The sequence below is a fragment of the Jaculus jaculus genome, chromosome 2, assembly GCF_020740685.1.
Source record: "Jaculus jaculus isolate mJacJac1 chromosome 2, mJacJac1.mat.Y.cur, whole genome shotgun sequence".
Lineage (NCBI taxonomy): Eukaryota > Metazoa > Chordata > Mammalia > Rodentia > Dipodidae > Jaculus > Jaculus jaculus.
Genome location: NC_059103.1, coordinates 183,244,081 through 183,260,922, shown reverse-complemented (window position 1 = coordinate 183,260,922; position 16,842 = coordinate 183,244,081). Strand labels below are relative to the sequence as shown.

At 35.7% G+C, this 16,842-nt stretch overlaps 1 protein-coding gene across 7 annotated transcripts in view; it reads left to right on the top strand.

The window, feature by feature from the left end:
- Csmd3 (CUB and Sushi multiple domains 3) overlaps positions 1-16,842 on the top strand; it is a 1,124,273-nt gene that overhangs the window by 682,505 nt on the left and 424,926 nt on the right. For all 7 annotated transcript variants that reach the window (XM_045143269.1, XM_045143267.1, XM_045143265.1 and 4 more), the window contains one exon: positions 899-1,093. In XM_045143269.1, coding sequence (XP_044999204.1) covers positions 899-1,093 — 195 coding nt within the window. The remainder of the gene's footprint in view (positions 1-898; positions 1,094-16,842) is intronic.

The following is a 16,842-nucleotide window of genomic DNA, read 5'->3' as shown; positions in this document are numbered from 1 at the left end:
TAGTGATTATTTTATTAGTGAGAAAAAATACATGGAATTTGACTATATATAGTTTTAAATTAGAAACACCATGTAAAGTACATTTTATACTTGTAAATCCTGATACTTTGTTATTAGTAGCAATGTACTTACATTTATATTATATTAAACTATGGTATCTTTCTGCTATTTGCTAAATACACACCCTAAGAAAAACAAGGTGAAATATAGGAATTGCTCTCACCATAGAATTCCTCTCAGAGACATAAGCCACCTAAACTATGACCGATTTTGAGAAAATTGTAATGTCAAAACAGAGGATATATTTCAATTCTATTAGCCTTTCTTCCTGACTGCTAGCTACATGACTTTTGAGTTTATAATTGAGTTTATAATTTCTCCATTATAGAGGGCAGAAATTTTATCAGTCCCATTTAAGTGTTAATGATATAATGTATCATAGGGCCTAGGATATGGTTATTGCAGAAAGTTTAATTCTTTTCCTACATTATAGAAAGTAAAGGCCATGGAAATTTATTAAGAAAATTGTTATATTTTCATAGTAGACTGATGTATTTCTCACAGTGAAACAGTTTCCATTCCCAACAGATTGAATCATAGAAACTTCCTGCTAGAATTCATGCTAATTGGAACTTTGAACAGCTTATAGTGGGATTCTTTTATATTGCTTTACTTTAATGTTCACTACAGATATATAGAAATACCACTATATTAATTGTTTTGATCTTAGGGTATAATTCATATTGTAAGCCAATCATATACCTTATATGTAACAGGAAAATATCTAACTTTTAAAAAAATTAAATACCACGTTTATTATTTCTACAAAGAAGCTACTGTTTTGCCTGTTTTCTCTCCCAGGTCTTCTCTCACTTTTTTTTTTTTTTTCATTTTATAGCATTTGGTCATAACGAGTGTCCTGACCCTGGAATACCCATCAATGCCCGGCGCTTTGGGGACAACTTTCAATTAGGAAGTTCAATTTCAGTTATTTGTGAAGAAGGATTTATTAAAACCCAGGGAACAGAAACAATTACATGTATGCTTATGGATGGAAAAGTAATGTGGAGTGGACCAATTCCAAGATGTGGAGGTAAGTGTAATGACGTATGAAAAACAGAACCCCGTCATCATTATGCTCCGTATATGATCCATATGCCCTAAGAGGAAATGCATTGCTGTACAGAACTATTGTTATCGTTATCTTAAAATAGACACCATATATATGTATGTATATATATATACATACATACATACATACATACATACATATATATATGCACATATATGATGATTTTTGTCAATGTAGGGTTTCATTGTAGCCCAGGTTGACCTGGAATTCACTATGTAGTATAGAGTGGCCATGAACTCATGGTGATTTCCCCTACTTTTACCTCCCACGTGCTGAAATTAAGGGTGTATACCACCATTACAGAAGAAAAAAAATATATTTATTTTCAAGGAGAAAGAGTAAAGAAGCAAAATGCATATCAGGGCCTCTTGCCACTGAAAACAAACTCCAGGTGACACATGTGCTACTTTGTGCCTCTGGCTTTCTGTGGGTTATACTAGGGCTTTGAACTTGGGCACAAGGCTTGCAAGCAAATGCCTCTAACCACAGAATCATCTCTCCAACCTCAATATGTATATGTTTAAATTAAACTTTAAATTTTTCTTGATTAAATAATTGTTAAATGTCATTTATGAATTCAGTTTTAATAAGGGTTATTTTTTAAAGATTTACAATGTGGCCAAGGGAATAATTCATGGGGTAAAGTGCTTTTCATCAAGCAAGAACATGTGAGTTCAATTTCACAACTCTTAGGTAAAAGCCAGGCACAGCAGCTTGTGCTTGAAATCCTAATTCTGAGGAGAAAGCAGCAGGTGATCTCTGTTCCTTGCTGAATAACTAGGTAACCTCCAGTTTCAGTGAAGGATTCAACCTCAAAGAAAAAAAAAGGAGAGTAATTGAGGAAGTCACCTGATATGGATCGCTGGCCTCCAAATGTTCAAATGTTCATGTGCAAGTGTGTCCTTCTTAGTATATAAAGATGCACACATACATGTACACACACAGCAATGCACACAGAAAATAATCAATATTAAATGCACATTAACTAATAATAAATATCACTGTTTCCATGTGTAAACTTTTGTTAGTACTTTGCATAGTTATATAAATTGCTGTAGTTAAAAAATAAGTACATTCATAAAATTATACCATATTCTTTATATTCACGTATGGAGAATTATAACTGCAATGTATATCCTTGTCAAATTTTCAAAATGCATTGTTAAATATTATGTATAATAAGTAATGATCAAAGTACTAATATATTTTAAATGTGCAGTATTATAATTATAAATTTCAATTTTTTCAATTTTAACCTTCACACTAGATATAGCCATTAGTTTACAAATATGTATCTGTATGTATATGTATATATATATATAGTGATTACATAGCACATGCAATATCTATATACTAAAAAATGTACCAATTCATATTAATACGTAGGGTGATCATATTTAAAATAAAAGGTGATAATTATATAGCATATCAATTTAGAACATAGAAAACTCTGTTAATTGGGAGGGCTAATAATTAGAATTTCCACAGTGGAAATTAATATTACAAATTCATATTTACAGTTTCCATTAGCAATACAGAATACATATCTATTTAATGAAATAATATATACGAACTAGAACCATAACATAGCTTTTAATAGATCACTAGGTAATAATTTCGTGACCTTTCTCCCCCTTTGGTGCTATATCAGGTATCATCTCATTGCTGTCACAATATACCCAAACATGTTCATATAAGGGAGAAAGGGTTTATTTTAGCTAACCATCCCAGGTTATAGTCCAGCATGATATAGAAGGAAGGTCACCGGAGCTTGAGGCAGCTGGTCATACTCAGTGCAGTGAGGAAGCAGAGAGTAAGGAATGCTTGCTCAACCAGCTGTCTCTTTTTCATATGGTCCAGGACGCCAACTCATGGAGCTGGGCCACCTATACTTAAAGTGTATCTTCCCATGATAATAACTCACAGCCAGGTCAATCTAATCCACACAATCCCTCACTGAGAGTAGGGTCTCTCAAACTGACAATCTATGTAAACCATCACAAGTTTGCCAACTTGAGTCTCAAACACTCCACTTTGAGATCAAGTGGATAATCAATCTAAACCTTCACAGGTATTGTGGTTTGAACCTGGAGACTTGGGCATGTTAGGCCAATTCTCTACCATACAACTACATCTTCAACCCTAGGAAATCAGTTTTTCTGTGTACTCTTCTTTATTTATTGATTTCTCAGATGTTTTTCTTTACCTATATTCAAACTGACAATGAAAATTTGTTTGAAAAATGTCTGTGGTAAATTGAGCATACTAAATCTATAGTTTTGGATTTTAAAATGACAAAATCATTACTTAAAAATTGCTTCCATTGGATAGACTGTATTTGTAATATCTCATAATGAAGTAATCCCAGACCCTCTAATTATATTTGAAATAGAATCTCTTTCCTATTTACTTTTAATCACTTTCTCTTCTGTGATTTCGGAGTTCTAAACTTGATGAATTTAGTATAATTTTCAAAACTTCAGTATTAGTCTGAACAATGGAGGACTAAAATTAACAGAAACATAGCAATGACTAACATGTCATCATTCATTTTTCCTGAAATCTCTCCTTCTATTATGGTTCCTGAAGCATACTTGTCTAGCCAGTCAGGAAGACCTATATTAATATGTGAGGAAAAAGTAAGCAATGAGAGGAAAATGTGTTTCAGGCAGAAGGACCACCACCAGTTGCATGAGGGTGGGGTCAAAGGAAGTTAGTGGGTTCAGAGGGGCAATGGGTCTGACTAGAGTGGTCCAGAAAAATTGCAGGCCTTGCAAGCAATCGTGTTAGATTCAATGTTATCTTTTGGCTTGGTTGGGGGCAATTTCATTTAGAAGCGATGTGAATGGAACTGGTTGCTTATTGACCTGAAAAGCAATATTTTTTCTTTCACATGTTACTGGACATTCACAAAAAGCTCAATGTACTTGTTGAATTTTGTTGGCTTCTCCTTTGTCTAATTGCAGCATTGATTTTGTAGTTGATTGATGTCTAACTGCATGGGGACCTAAAACTATGAAACAGAACAAAAACTCTTTTTATGAATCACTGCTAATTTTGGAAGGCATTATCCACTACATGTGTAAAGCAAATGCTATTTAATTTTTTAATGTTTTAATGTTATTTTTTTTTATGTATGATAGAGAAATGGACAGAGACAACTGGTGTACCAGGGACTGTAGCCATTGCAAATGAACTTCAGATGCATGCACCACCATGTACATCTGTCTAACGTGGGTTCTTGGGAAATTGAGCCTGTGTCTTTAGGCTTCACAAACAAGCAACTTAACTGCTAAGCCGTCTCTCCAGCCCTAATATTTATTTATTTATTTATTTATATTTTTGGTTTTTCAAAGTAGGGTCTCCTAGTCCAGGCTGACCTAGAATTCATTCTGTAGTTTCAGGTTGGCCTCAAAATCACAGCAATCTTCCTACTTCCGCCTCTCAGGAATGCTGTAATTAAAGGCATTCACCACCACACTTGATTTAATATTTAAGTTTTGAAAGCAAGATAGTGTGTTCATAACTCCAATGTGGCACAAGGTAATAACCTCTCCACAGTTCTCAGAGAAAAGCTTTATGACATTTCTGGAACATTACATTCTTTGTGTGCCTAAGTGAAAAGACACACACCTGCCTGTCTGTGGTTTTAATACCAAGGTGAGCAATTAACTCAGATGTGCTTAAATCTAAGGCAGAGTCAAGGTGGGGCAAAGGAGCCCTGGCTAGTTCCCTCCCTATCCCCACAGCATAAGCCAGTCCACCCTTTAAATCAGTTTCTCTTAAAACAGACCAACTGCTGTCAACCCTTCTCTAACTCAGTGGGTTTGATTTCTTAGGCTATAATTAAGGTTTAGGTTTTATATATATATATTTTTTTTTTCTGTAGCTTTGTTCCATTTATATGTGGACATTGGCTACAAATGTCTAAGAGTAAGTTAGGAAAAATATTTTCTTAATTTTTTAAAAAGTCTTCCTCTTCTCCCAGGACTAGGGAGATGGCTCAGTGAATAAAACACTTGCTCACTTGCTATGCAAGCTTCAGTACTAGAGTTGGAAACCCAGAACTCATGTAAAAAGCCAGGCATTTGTAATTCCAGCCATAACTACTAGCACTATGGGAAGTGGAAATGGGAAAATCTGCCAGAAGCTCTCGGGCCAGCTAGCGGTCTGAAAGCAGCAGTGAAGAAAGCGAAACCTTGTCTCAGTAGGGAGGGAAAGGAGAACAATGCTTGAAAGCTTTCCTCTGACTTCCACAGATGCTGCATGACAGGCATGTGCCTGCACTCACAGACACAAGCACATTCTGTCTCATACACACACAAACACACACACACACACACACACACACACACACACACACACGCACTCATACACACACTCCCCAAAATAGATTCTCTGTCCCTCCATCCACTTATCAAATGGCTATACAGCCACTCATACTTACGCAGAAAACTATGGTTTATAGCCCTCTCCTAATCTCTTTTGTTCTTCAGACATTCTATATTTTGATAGAATATTCTTAATATTAATTATAGTACATATTTCAGGACATTCTCATGGCCGTCAATATGTGATTAGCATTGTAATGACAGATTTTATTACCTTCATAATAAGCCCTTTACTAAAATAAATTAAGGGCATGTTTATATGTGCTGAACAGTGAACCTAAGTTTCAGTTTCTATTTTATTCTTTGCTCATGAAATATTATGAAATCAAATAGTCTTAAAAGTTACCTATAGACATGAATTGAAGTATACTAAAATTAGAAAGAAAAACAGATCACTTAACGAGAATTTGTAGAACGAGGGGAGTCAGTTTGATGAGACAACAGAAAAGCTACTTCCATGCCTTGGCCCACCTCTCTGGCATATTGGCCTCGAAGTTCAAGCAAACTAGCCGGTGAGTGTTCGCACAAAAATCAGTCCTTGTAGGCCCCAAATTGTCAAAAAGTCTCAAAAACTTGAAAACAGAATTTTAATCTGTCACAGTCGTTTTCCTCTCTTAGTTCGGAATTCATTAAGGTGGCCTCTGTGCACACTGTCAGGCTTGCCTGAATCATGTCCATTGAGACTTTTCTACTGGCGCAAATGCTAGGAATTTTGGCGAAGTGCTGTAATTACATTTAGACTTTGTTTCTCTCTTTATCTGACTTGTATATTTGTATCTCTTGAAATATGAGCAAGATATTTTTATTTAATTCCATTCTTTTTCCAAGAGCAGCAGATAACTATATTTTCTTTATTACTTCAAACAAGTCTAATTAGAGTCCATTGCCCACCATTTCTGGAATCCTTTAATCATTAAGGAAAATGTCATAAGTGTTGTGGACATTATAATAGTTGTGGCTACTGCTTCTAAATAGAAGGCATATTTTTATGTATATTTGACTTTCTATGTTGGTCTTGTGTATTCTGTGGGATAGCAAGGGGCTCAGACAATCAGACGTCATCATTCTTTTTTTTTTTTTTTCCAGAAGGTTGTTGCTTTATTTTTTTGTCCTCAGATGATGTCAGCATCATTACTCGGCATTCTTTTTTATACACTTCAGAAGTTAAAAAACAAACCAAAACAAAACTCAGTTTTCATCTGCTTAGCTAGATTCCCTTTGAACTGGGGATTAAGTCTGTGATACTTGGTAAATTGCCTCTAAAATACTCTGCTATGAACTTGTGATAGGTGCTTCTGATGCTTTAATCTTTTCATACTCCCCCCCCCCAGAGGACATTAGACTTTTAACATTTTCTTTGCATTCAATACATAGCCTGAATACTTATTTTCAATATTTGTACACAGCTTTACTCTTCTGGATATTTATGTCATCCACAGAGGTGAAGCCACCTGCCACTAAATAATAGTTTGATAGAGTTGAGTCACCAGTGGCATCTAATTCCAGTGTAGGAGTCAGATGCATAACCTTAAATGCTGTCCAGATAAAGAAAGTGGCAGAAATAAATTAGACATGAAGAATAAAATCGATTACTTTCTATAAAGAGCAAGTATCTTTTCTCACTTTGTATAAGACACAGTTACAGATAAATATTTCTGTACTAAACAGCAGCAATGCTAATCATTGTAAGAAAGACAGGATTTACAACTGACAACTGTGTTTCTAATAGCCAAAACAAGTTCTTCATGATGATGGCAAAGGACTTTCTTCTAGAATGACAAGACATGAATGATTAGTTTCCAAGGCTACTTTTATTAGAAATGCAACTGTGGGAACCTGAAGAATGTGGGAGCCATAAAAATTCAGAAGCCATGTAATATCTACTAACCCTTATCCTTTCTTGAGAAAAATATGCTAGTGTTAACAAACCGACTGTCCTGTGGATCTTCCCTAGATCCATTTCCTAGAGGAATCACTCAAAAAAATAAATCATCTTCTTGTGATATTCTGCAACATTATTGTGGTCTGATCATGTGGCACCAAGGGTCCAGATGGAACACCCTACCTTCCGTGTTTATTCTCCCTGAAAACTGTCATTTCAACTTCAGAGTACTCTCTATCTTTTATTATGAATTTATATTTTGTCATATTTTGTCTTTTGAAAAAAATATCACTACAGTTTTACTAAAAATTTAGCTATGGTCTTAGTTACTTAGCTTCTAATAGTTCATTTAAAGGAGGAAGGCTATATTTTGGTTTATACTTTGTGGTTACAGCCCATCATGGCAGGAGCATTAGTCGCTCATCACTGAATTTTCAATAAGGAAGCAGAGACCAATGAATGCTGCTGAACAGCCACCCCTTTTCTTTGAATGGTATCTAGGACCACAGTACATGGAATGATACCTACCATAATCAAGGTGGACCTTCCTACCTTAATTAACCTAATCAAGATAATTCCCCATAGACAGAACAGAGGCTAACCTAATCTACAGAATCTCTCACATGTTAGTGTATGTCCTGTCATGCTGACAATCAGTGTAAACCACCTCAAGTTGTTAGCATGGTTCAATTGTCTAGTATAATCTAAGCAAACTAAAAATCTCGACCAAAGTAATTCAGAAATGTTTCATAAATAGTAGAGATTTCACATTGATTTTCTTTAGTTATAATGCAAAAATCATACACAGAAAACAGAAAGCTTCACAAGTATCTTCTTAAGCCACACCCCATCAAATGTCATGCTATGATCATATCAAGCTCCTTGTTCCAAATTCCCCATGCTTATACTCACAATTGCCTTTTTACCAAGCTTTCTCCCTTTCCATCATTTCTTTCCTTACAAGTGGTTTTCCAGGTCTTCCAACACTTTGCTCTCGATATAACATTCAGTGAACAGAAGTCCTGTCCCACTGTGTTCTATTTCAAGGAGACTAGTTCCTCCTGTTCTAAAACATTTCAATTGGAAGTCTGCCTTCTTGGATGTTTGGATACATTCTCTACTGCATTATAAGAAATTATGCCTTTAAATAAAAAAGATAAAATTTTTGACATATCTTTGCAAGCTACTTTCTGAGTTGCATTCCTACATTATAAATGCTTGCTTTTATATTTTCCAGTAGTAAATCAGCCAATGAATCCTAAAAGAACTTAAAAGAGGTGTCATGCCTTGAGATTTAGAATAAAACCAGAACATTCTCTTCAAGGTGTAAAACACTGAGCTCTAAATCTTCCAGTCTTCTGTTTAAAAACCTCAGACAGATAGAAATTAATTCTTTCATCTTTGTTGCACCCACACAAACAAACATTTCTCAGGGAATGAAGATTTATTAGTCAATAGTTAATGTCATTTTATAAGAACAGAAATACTTCTAAATTACATGCAGGTAGGCTGAAAACTGAGGGGTTTATTTGTAGAAGAAAAATGAGAGTTGGATTAAAATTTATTTATTGTTTTGTTAGAAAATCTGAAATGCATTCTGATTCCTTTTTAAAAGTTCTTTTTCCTCAATAGTTTAAAGTTATAATGTTATTTAACTTTTATGAAAAAATAAGTTAGATAAGTATAAAAATCATTAAGTGTCACTCTATCAAATGTATTATGTTGGCTCATATTCCTGGTTTCTCATCTGTGTAACCCATCACTGTTTGAATGGTTTCCAAGTGCTAGATTTTGAATATTTTATCTACTTTGCTTTATTGATGTCTTTTAATCCAGTCTGTAACTTAAATATCTCTGTGCTTATGTCTCTTAAATTAAAAGTCTAGGAAAACAGTTGGCTCAGAAATCTGCACTTACATATTTAACTTCCTATTTGAAAATGTCTCCTGAGATGTTTGATAAACATTCCATACTTAGCCTGTGCAAATATGATGTTTTCTTTTTCATCAGTCCAAATCTCTCCTTGTCTGACATTCTCCATCATTTTGATCATATCATATTTATTTCAATAAACAATCCTATCAATGTTTCATAACCATACATAATGCTTCTGTAAAACTTATTAAGATTACCTTTGAAATATGCTCCGAATCCAACTGAAGCAGAAATAGTTGCTTTCATGGGGCTAAGAGATGATAAATTCTCGCTGCTTTAATCCATACCCTGTTACACTTCAAGAGCCTCTCTCCTCCCTTGACAACAAAGTATGAAATGTGCCTGTCCCTTATCTGCTTATCTTATCACAAGGAAAAAGGGGAAAAAAAAAAAACAAAAACAGTACAAACTGATCCCTGATGTGTATCTTACCTGGAGGGAAAAATCCTCCTTAAATCAGGAGGAAGGGATTTGTTAAAAATATGATTCTCTCAGTAGAATTGTCAGAGTTTACATGATTCCAATAACTCGACAAGTTGTTCATTTATTTTTCCTGTTATAGCACAAGACTGTGTATTCTGGAACCAATTTTTTTTCTTGACTTCTTTTGTCCTTAAAATTAAAGCTTTTAATGTGAGAGATTATAGGCTATTCCTATTTTTTAGTCATTGATATGAAAGTTCCCTCATATCTGATATTTCAGCCACATCCTCCTCCACCCAGCATCTCCCTGTTCGCATGTGCATCTCTGGCCTCACAGCTGCTACAGAAGTCTCATAACTACTCTCACTACTTCTACCCTTCCTCCCACTCAGGGCTGATCACAACATAACAACCAAGGTAACTGACCACTGTTCTCTAAAAGTTCTTTGTCCCTGAAGAATCTTTCCTTGAAGAGGATTTTATGTTTTCCTCCAAAAGTCACTGTGAGATGTATAAATTAAATTTAGAAATAGACTATTACTCATCTAAACCCATAAGTTTATTTTCAGTGCTAAGTTTTGTTCTAGGTTTCAGAAGACTCTTGATGTGTGTGTGTGTGTATGCACATATACAATTTGCTTCTTTTTTCCTGTCTCTCCAGATCAAATGTCCATAACATTCTAGATGTCAATGAAAGGCTTTTAATCAAAAAGAACTTCCCCAACAAAATCCGAAATGGAATGTGGCCTTCTGGATTACATGGTCATGTGCTTAACCATGACTATGCATGAAATAGTCACTGAACTGTTTTATAAATAAAGGGAAATTCCATTTAGTGAAATATAATAGGGGAGGCTTATCAAGGCTTCTGGGCTCAAAGATGGCAATTTAATTAATATACCAGGATAAACATGACTGAAAGAATCATTGCTTCTTTCTTGTTTTTGCAACTTTTCTTACAAGTAAAGAAATAGGAGCAATTGTGTGATGTAAAGTCAAAGTTTCCCGTGGCTTAAAAGTTGACAAATTTATAGGCCCAGATAAATATCGAAAAAAGTGTATCAATATTTTTCCCCATAGAAACTGAGGTCTAGGGCTGGAGGGATGGCTTAGTGGTTAAGGCATTTGCCTGCAAAGCCAAACAATCCAGGTTCTATTCTCCAAGGCCCATTTAAGCCAAATGCACAAAGGGGCACATGTGTCTGGAGTTCGTTTGCAGTGGCTTGAGGCCCTGGAGTGCCCATTCTCTCTCTCTCTCCCTCTCTCTTTCTCTCTCTCTGTCTGACTGTCATAAATAAATAAATAAATAAATAAATAAATAAATAAATAAATAAATAAATCTTTAAAAGGAGGAAAGTGGAGGTCTTGAGACTTCATCCACAAATTATAAATTAATTCTTTGACCTCATTCATAATTTGTAATTTCTCTCCCAATATGTATAGTATGTAATAGAGAAAGTAAGGGATTATCTCTATATTCTTACCTGTGTTTTTCTGTCCATAATTATTGGATTTATTGTAATGTTCATGAATGACCAGATCAGGCAAAATCACTCAGAAATAAAGTCAAAGTTTTATTCAGGAAAGCCATTACTGCCAGGCTGTCTCAGAAGAAAAGAGCACAGCCCCTTTGGGTTTGCAAAGGGTATGTTTTATATGGCCTTTCTGCTACTTGGGGGATAAGGGAACAACTGGGAGCTGGTTTGTGAAGTTAGGTAGGGGAGTTTCTTCAGGGATAGTTTTCTGTTAATCACAAGATTATGGTCAGGCAGTTAGGGTGTGTCACCGAAACAGAGATTAGGTGGTTCTTGAGATAAGGTAAATAGGAAACTGGACTAGGGGCAAGGGGAAACGATGGGTTAGGTGGTTTCTGAGAAATGTAGTCATCTTGGTTCTTATATTTTTCTATAATGCAGCTTCTCACATCACTACCATTTTTACATGCTCCATTTTGGGACCTGGTCTGACCTAACACTTATGAAATTTCCTTATAGGGGAAAGGATGATGGTTTCTTTATCCTCAAATCAAATTTTAGGGTATCATTCCAAAATATTTTCTTTTTTGTTGTTGTTGTTCATTTTTATTTATTTATTTGAGAGTGACAGAGAGAAAGGCAGGGAGAGAGAGAGAGAGAGAGAGAGAGAGAGAGAGAGAATGGGCACGCCAGGGCTTCCAGCCACTGCAAACGAACTCCAGATGTGTGTGCCCCCTTGTGCATCTGGCTAACGTGGGTCCTGGGGAACTGAGCCTTGAACCAGGGTCCTTAGGCTTCATAGACAAGCGCTTAACCACTAAGCCATCTCTCCAGCCCCAAAATATTTTCTTACACACAATGGGCATACATTTGCAGAAGAGGGACACTAGATGCCCTCATTCAGGGATTTTGCAGGTTTCCCATTCATGCTTATTGAACAAGAGGAAATAATGTAATAAAAAGCTGGAAAGTTGGTTGGAAGAGAGTGATTTGGTTCAAATAATTTGACCAAGAAAACATGTGAATGCCTTATGCATCAAACAATTTCCCAAATTTCCAGGATTGGCCACCCTATAAAGGAAATACAAGAAGAGACTTTAAAATTTACTGTGTGGAATGGAAGCAGAGATCTTACCTGGAAAAAGAAGAACTTTCTGTGTCAGAGTCACACAGTGCGAATCTATCTCTCATTCTTGGTTTTTCTAAAACCTTACCGAATCTCCTCAGAGGACAAGCATTTTGTGTTCTTGACAGTGCCACCACCAACAGTTAGGAGACGGCTTTAACAGCATTATCATCTCCACCTCCTTACTAGGTGTAATTCCTCCCAGTAGAAAAAAATGATAATAAATGCTCCAAGGAAAACTGAGGTAGGACAGGGAGTAAAATTAAACAAGAGAGAACTTCTGTTCTTCCTGTGCTGAGACAGTGGAACTAAGACTCAGTATGTGGTAGTGCCCCCTCAGAAACCTCATTTCTGTCCTCCAAGTCTATCTGGCCACAGCCTGAAGAAGCATCTTGGCTGAATGGATGGAAGGAATAAGATATGGATTTTATTTAATTTTATGTGGAAGTGGTCCTAGTTTTGCTTCATTAATGCAGAATTAGAAATTAGAAATTACCTTCCTCATTGTTTTAAAGGACAAGGAGATATCACAGTACCTTCTTGAAAGCAAATATTTTTAAAAAATATAGGGGAAACCATGCTCTGTTTGTGCTTCAAGTTCAGCATATTCTATAATAGCCATACTCATGCACAAGTGTCCTTGTCCTCAGCATAGATTCCCATGAATTACTATGATATACACTTCCTCCTACTACGTAGTGATTTTACCTGAGAAAATTCTTCAAACAAATAGGATGGAACCCCAGTCCCTGGACAATTGTTTAAAAATAAGGCAGGTCTTGCATATCTGCTAAACTTCTAATTGAAAATAAGGCACTTTCTCTTGAATTTCAATTAGCCACAGAGGAAAGGAAAAGGAAACTCTTCTCATTCCCAGACATTACGTTACCTTTGTAAAGAGTTCTATTAAGGGAATAATTAGAATAACAAAATGCTTTATATATCAGAAATAATATCTGGTTCTAGCAGAATGTGTATTTATACACACATTTTCCTCTAAATATAAATATCATTTTTTAGTTTTATATTCATATCATATTCAATTTTATGTCTAGATGATTATATTTAGTTATGTATTCATGTAGTATTGAATTTAAGGACTACAGTACTACAATAATGTTATGCCATCTTTTTTGTATTTCTATTCATTCATTTCATTTTCAAGCAGAGAGAGATAAATAAAAGAGAGATAGGCAGAGAAAATATGTATCCCAGGACCTCTAGTTTCTGCAAACAAACTCCAGATGCATGCACCACTTTGTGGATCTGGCTTTCTTTGGGTACTGGGGAATCACCCTGGGTCATTAAGTCATTAGGCTTTGCAGGCAAGTGTCTTAACTTCAGAGCCATATATCTATCCTGTATCTACCACTTTTTTTTAATAAAGACATCTCAATAGATGGATACTTTCAGATATAAGACATAAATTTATATTGATCAATAAATGAATAAAACAATTTACCATTGAAAAAGAAAAGCATTTCGTACAGTCTTTAAAATTAGGTTGGAGAGATGGCTTAGCAGTTAAGGCACTTGCCTCCAAGGACTAGGTGGCTAGGTCCAATTCTTCAGTATCCACAATCATGAGATGCACAAGGTAGGACATACATCTGGAGTTTGTTTGCAGTGGCTGAGGTCCTGTCCAGCCCATTCACTCAAGCAACCCCCTCTCTCTCTCCCTCTCTCTCTCTCTCTCTCTCTCTCTCTCTCTCTCTCTCTCACACACACACACACACACACACACACACACACACACAAATATAAATAAATAAAATATTTAACATCTTTAACTTGAAGCCTGACATGGTGGCACACACATTTAATCCCAGCATTCCGGAGGTAGACATAGGAGGTTTACTGTGATTTTGAGGCTAAAATGAGACTACATAGTGAATTCCAGGTTAGCCTGAGCTAGATCAAGACCTTACCTTGAAAAGAAATCTTAAATGGGCTAGAAAGATGGTTCAGTGGATAAATGAATAAAAAAATAAAATAATTTACCACTGTGGAAAGAAAGAAACATTTCAAATAGTGTTTAAAATCTTAAAAATTAGGCTGGAGAGATGGCTTAGCAGTTAAGGGATTTGCACGCATAACCTTATGACCTAGGTTTGATACCCCAGTACTTACATGAAACCAAGTCCAAAAGTGAACTTGCATCTGCAGTGGCTAGAGACCTTGGTATGCCCATTCTCTCTGTTTACCTATCTTCTCTCCCTGTTTGCAAATAGATAAGTAAATATTAAGAAATCTTAAACAAGCATAAACACACATTTGACTAAATATTCTCACTTTCTATCATTTTTCCACTATAATTATGGTAAAGTGGGAAACAAATACTTAAATAAATGTGTCTTTTGGAAAATAAATTGAGTGAATCTGTAATGAAAGTAGCTCTTAAACTGGAAGTTAAAGTTCTACCAGAAATTTACTTTGAAAGGCAAATAAACTATAGACATTCTAAACTTAAAAGTTATATGAATACATTAGTACATACAGTGAAGAAATGACTGGCTGCTGAGCTGCTCATACATACAGAAAGGACCTCCAAAAAATGAGAGAATGAGAGAACTCACATATATAAACCTTAAAACAGGTGGATTTATTTTGGTGTAAAGTGAATAATCATTTTGTAAATTTCCATAGCTATTGTTTATTTTCAAGTATTTAGGGAAAATGTCTTATGCATAAAATCTATGATTTATTTACATTGATATTTAAGCTAAGATGCAAGTGGCTTTATTTAAAGACAAAGTTAAGAAAACTCTTATATTAAATACTATATATGGGTACACATAATTATAAATTGAGGACAACTAATTATCTTTCTGCTTATATTATTAAACTTATTTTTTTTTAAATTTTTAATTTATTTATTTGAGAGCGACAGACACAGAGAGAAAGACAGATAGAGGGAGAGAGAGAGAATGGGCGTGCCAGGGCTTCCAGCCTCTGCAAACGAACGAACTCCAGACGCGTGCGCCCCCTTGTGCATCTGGCTAACGTGGGTCCTGGGGAACCGAGCCTCGAACTGGGGTCCTTAGGCTTCACAGGCAAGCGCTTAACCGCTAAGCCATCTCTCCAGCCCTATATTATTAAACTTATTAAAGTTCACTTTTCTGATGCATTCCAGTTTTCTTATTTATTTTAGGGGATTACCATCCTCTTTCATACTTCTTCTTACTTTGAACCTATTTCAGTTGTTTTTCTTTACCATCTAAATGTTTTCTTTGCACTTGGGTCCTCGTTCTGCCAACTTTCTATCTGCTTGGTGTTCTCTGAGTGCCTATTTTTCTTGCACAACAGTGTTCTTTTCCTGTCATTTGTCTGACAACAACTTTCATCTGGAGTATAGTGTGTGTGTGCATGTGTGTGTGTGTGTAAAGCATACCTCTCTACTCTTACTTTTCAGGATTTCTAGGAAATCTGTTCCCTTACTTTTGAAGTCATCTTCAGAGATCCAACCCCATCAACTTTATATCTGTGAAAGGAAACCTCTTAAGAAAAGGTCACAACTAGGAACCAGTATTAGCTATGTCACTGCCTAGATATGCCCTTTTTTGAAACACAAATGGCCTCCTCCTAAAATTAACATATTTATTTGCTTGCAAGAAGAAAGAGGTAGAAAGAGGGGGAGAGAGAGAGAGAGAATAAGAATGAATGAGCATGCCAAGACCTCTTGCAGATACAAATAAACTCCAGATGTCCGTGCCACTATGAGGATCTGGATTTCCATGGGTATTGAGAATCCTGGTCATCAGGCTTTGCAAGCAACCACTTTTAACCACTGAGCCATCTCCCTAGCCCACAAATAGCACCTTTATGTTATTATTATTGCTGTTGTTCTTATTTGGAGGCACAATCACACGCTCGCCCAGGCTGACCTAGATTTCAATTTGTAAACCCAGTTTGGCTTCCAACTCAGTGCGACCCCCCCATATCAGTCTCCTCAGTGTGGGGACTTAAGAATTATGCTCCCACACATGGCTTTGTCATGATGTATTTTTTGTTTATATTTATTTATTTATTTATTTATTTATTTATTTATTTATTTATTGATGTATGGTCTCACTCTAGCCCAGGCTGACCTGGATGTCACTATGTAGTCACAGGGTGGCCTCTAATGTATAGCGATCTTCCTACCTCTGCCTCCCAAGTGCTGGAATACATGACCTGTTACAATGCTTTTAAAAGTACCTCTCAACTCTCTCCCTCACACTGAACAGTGGAGTTGATCATAATACATTTGGGTATTCAGTACTTTACTATTAACTACTTTATGGCCCATTACTCAATTGTTAATTTTATGACTAATTACCTCATGTAATGATTATTTGAGTGAGTGCACATTTTTTTTTTTCCCCTTAGGACAAAAAGAATTGAGGATATAATAAAGTTTTTTTCTAAGTACTTTTCCTATTGTGAGGACATTCTCTCTGGAAAGTACTTAGCTCTATCTTTTAAATTATGTTAATTGA